The following is a 1630-nucleotide window of genomic DNA, read 5'->3' on the forward strand; positions in this document are numbered from 1 at the left end:
TATGGCTCTTAGTGCGGGAGTCACAATGGGCAACTCAGTGGCTCCTAGAAGCTTCACAAGTTGAGGAACCACTCCTTTCTTCACAACCATCTCAATGCGCTCATTTGGACCATCAGTCAGGTAGGAAATAGCCCAGCAGGAGTCTGCTAATACTTCTGGATCACTGTGGTGCAGGAGTCTGCACTAAAGTAGGAAGAATCTGCTCAACGGCGTCTAATGGGGGTGCAGGGTTCTTGTTCCGACGCTTGTTTGAAAGCGTCCAGGTAAGACTGCGTAAGTAACCACATGTCAAGGATGACAGATCAGGAACTGCAAGAAGTGCCAACAGTGGGTCAATTGCACCATGCTTGATAACTAAGTCTCGGAAGACTGACCCATCACCTGCAATGTTTCCAAGAGCCCATACAGCTTGCTCGCTCGCTGATGTGAGCGTGGGGAGATGCCAAGAGAGAAATAAATGCTAGGATAGCACCTCCATCCACCACAGCTTTGGTCTGTTCAGATGTTCCAGAAGCAATGTTGGTGAGTGCCCAAGCAGATTCAAACTGAATGGGACTACAATCAGTTTTGCCCAAGAAGGACACAAATTTTGGGATCAAACCAGCCCAGATGATATTGTCTATAGGAGGCTGTTTCTCTCTAGAAAGCAGTTTCCGAGCAGCTTGAGTAGCTTGGAGCTGGCTTTCCAGATTGTTACTGTTTATGCCTTTAACAATGTCCTCAACAGACCAATTTACAGTACCCTGATTGTTTCGGTTTTCGTGTAGTGGAGAAGTAGCATCATCAGGAAATGAGCTGACGGTTCTCCTTTTCAGCATCTGGTCATCTTTTTTAGCTTTCCTAAGTTCCACATTAACTTCTATTCGGCGGCGGCGCATTTCTGAGCTGTCTCTGCCCTTGTTCTTGAATCTGTTAAGCTGGGCAGCTGGTGAATTAGCATTCTCGTTGGTGGACATGGTTTCAGGAACAATGAGTAAAGCTCCAGAAAAGTCGGTGCGGGGGCTCTCCGGCTGCGGATCGGCGGCTGTCGAAACATCTACGGCCCTTCAGACCTCAGACTTTGTGCCTCGTCAATTCAACAATTTTTAATCCATGATCACTTCAAAATCACAATCATAACTAGCAATCCAATTGCACCTGAAAGATCAAAGAAAGTGCAGAGTTCCTAGACCTTCATAGAGAACAGAGTATTAGCTACTGCAAGCAGAGGGACACCCAGCATTCCCTAGTTGGACACACAATTAGAGTTGGCCTTGGGCATCAATGGTGATCTTGCTGGCCTGGCCATTTTGTAAGTGTGCCATGGCCCTCACAACATCCAAGCCCTCTCTCACCTTCCCAAAGCTTACATCCTACCTGAGCACTTGAGCTTAGTAATGCAAATGGGCAAATGAAAGCCTAGGACTGTCTGTGTTGTATCCAGCATTTGCCCTAGATAAGATGCCAGGACTTACACACTTTAGAGTGACGTTCACTCAAATTTCTCCTTATAGAAGCATTTGCCACTATGGTGGTTATGGCATGGGAAGTCATCAGCCTGGCATATAAATCCCCAAAGTAATTCTGTAAAGCAAGAGGCAGGATAAAGAGAGAACCTTGCTGGAGTCAGAGCACAGACATTTAGCAGTTA

At 46.6% G+C, this 1630-nt stretch overlaps 1 protein-coding gene across 1 annotated transcript in view; it reads right to left on the reverse strand.

Moving 5' to 3' along the window:
• The window catches only part of LOC116083841 (importin subunit alpha-1-like), a 1999-nt gene extending 1005 nt beyond the window's left edge, over positions 1-994 (reverse strand). The window contains 3 exon segments of the mRNA XM_031360626.1: positions 7-180; positions 182-418; positions 420-994. Of these exon segments, the coding sequence (XP_031216486.1) occupies positions 7-180; positions 182-418; positions 420-956 (948 nt within the window). The 5' untranslated portion in view covers positions 957-994.
• Positions 995-1630: the final 636 nt, after the last annotated feature.

Source organism: Mastomys coucha, unplaced genomic scaffold, assembly GCF_008632895.1.
Source record: "Mastomys coucha isolate ucsf_1 unplaced genomic scaffold, UCSF_Mcou_1 pScaffold8, whole genome shotgun sequence".
Taxonomy (NCBI): domain Eukaryota; kingdom Metazoa; phylum Chordata; class Mammalia; order Rodentia; family Muridae; genus Mastomys; species Mastomys coucha.